Source organism: Malurus melanocephalus, unplaced genomic scaffold, assembly GCF_030028575.1.
Source record: "Malurus melanocephalus ecotype Western Australia unplaced genomic scaffold, MMel_1.1 scaffold_2086, whole genome shotgun sequence".
Classification (NCBI taxonomy): domain Eukaryota; kingdom Metazoa; phylum Chordata; class Aves; order Passeriformes; family Maluridae; genus Malurus; species Malurus melanocephalus.
Window position 1 is genome coordinate 6260 of NW_026625318.1, and position 1739 is coordinate 7998.

The window sequence follows — 1739 nt, forward strand, 5'->3', positions numbered from 1 at the left end:
GTTTTTTCTCTTATGTGAACAATAAGAATCTCCATGCAGGTTTGAAGTGGCAGAACGTTATTTTTTAACAACAAGAATATATTCCACTCTGCTTTATTCTCTGAAGATTCCTGATTTTTTTTTCTGATCTGATGTCAATTTCATTTTCACCTAGGCTTTCACTGAAGTTTGGTGACATTGGCAATCTGAAGGGACTCGTTATCAGGTAAGTTTTTGGAATAAAAACCTTGATAATAACATGTTAATATACATTTTTATTTTACAGTGGCTTGGGGAATTATAGCAAATTTTTTAAAGCAATAAAAAAGTGAGAGAAACTCTTGTATAATTGAAACACCTGCATTTAGCATTTATAGCTCTTACCTGCCTTGTTTTTTAAGACATTTTATTCTTCTACATTGACTTTTCCACTCGTGGAAAAGTTCGGTCTGTTTTATGTAGAATCTTCCCAAGCCTGAGACTTTAGCTAAAACCTTGCTAATTAAAACTTTGCATTTTCATGAGGGAATTTTTGTCTGAAGAGCCAGCAGCGTGGCCTGCTCAGGTGTCAGGCTGTGCCCTGCTTCGTGTTGGTGCCAGAAGAGAAGAGAATTTCTTGATAAGTGATGTTCCACCCTGGGTGGAGGTAGAACACCAAAGTTGGATGTGTATTTTTCTCATTAATTGGGCTGAATCCCTTAATAATCTTCTGTTTTTTTGGTTTTTTTTGTTTTTTTTTTGTGGGAGAAAACCAAACTCCTTCAGGTGCCACAAGGAACAGCCTCAAAGCACAGAATCCCAGGATATTTGGGGTGGGAAGATCACCAGTGTCGCCTTGAAAGGGCAGTTTTTAATAATGACACAGTTAAGGGGATAAAAAGGGTTTTACCTTCAGGATTTGGGATCCCAGGTGCACAACTTGATGGCAGAATGCACACCCCTGTACAGCACGGGTACAAGTTTTAGAGGTTTCAGGAATTAGCTTATCTATCTAGGATTGCCCAATAAGATACAAGTTTTATAGATTTCAGGAATTAGCATTTCTATCTAGGATTTCCCAATAAGAAAATTAACAAATGCAGTAATGTCCCCGTATTCTAATGAATCCTGGATGAGGCCAGAGCTCAGTTTACACAAGATGTTCTGGAGAAAAGGCTTCACCCAAGGCTGAGCTCGGGTTTAAGATAGCACAGGGTACCCTGAGCCCTTCCTGAGGATGTTTGGTCTCTGCCTAATTCCTAAACTAAGCTGGAATATCAGGAATTACAAACGTAATTTCTGCTAAGGGATTAGCTTAGCTAAGGCTAAGGGGTATAAGGGATACATAAAGGGTACAGAAAGCGTAAAAAGGAAAAGCAAAAACCATCAGGCATCACCAGGGAGGGTCCCCAGGAGCAGGGACACGGTGTGTCCAGGTGTGGTTGGGATGTCACCCGAGAGGGACACTCCAGAGCCACCCTCGGAGAGAGCCTTTTTGTCCCTTTTCCAAACCCCACARACCGTGACACAAACCGCTCGTGCTGGTGACCCCTGAAACGTCGCAAATTCAACAAACTGCAACTCTCCCATGGTTTCCTCACCCTGCTCTCCTCCCACACAACCTTTTCCAGGTTCCTGCTGACCACCAGCTCCTACCAGCTGTCCGTCCAGCACTGGTTCAGCCTGCACAGGCTGCAGCTGCTCTACAACCACTCGGCGCAGGCGACSTTCAACGCCACGGGCATCCACGCTCCGGCCAGCTACTCCTTCCACTGCCAGCA

General features: G+C 43.4%; 1 protein-coding gene across 1 annotated transcript in view; it reads left to right on the forward strand.

Moving 5' to 3' along the window:
• LOC130587562 (V-type proton ATPase subunit S1-like protein) overlaps nucleotides 1–1739 on the forward strand; it is a gene marked incomplete at its 5' end in the record, with an annotated part of 9537 nt that overhangs the window by 5280 nt on the left and 2518 nt on the right. The window contains 2 exons of the mRNA XM_057388544.1: nucleotides 155–205; nucleotides 1590–1738. Of these exons, the coding sequence (XP_057244527.1) occupies nucleotides 155–205; nucleotides 1590–1738 (200 nt within the window). The remainder of the gene's footprint in view (nucleotides 1–154; nucleotides 206–1589; nucleotide 1739) is intronic.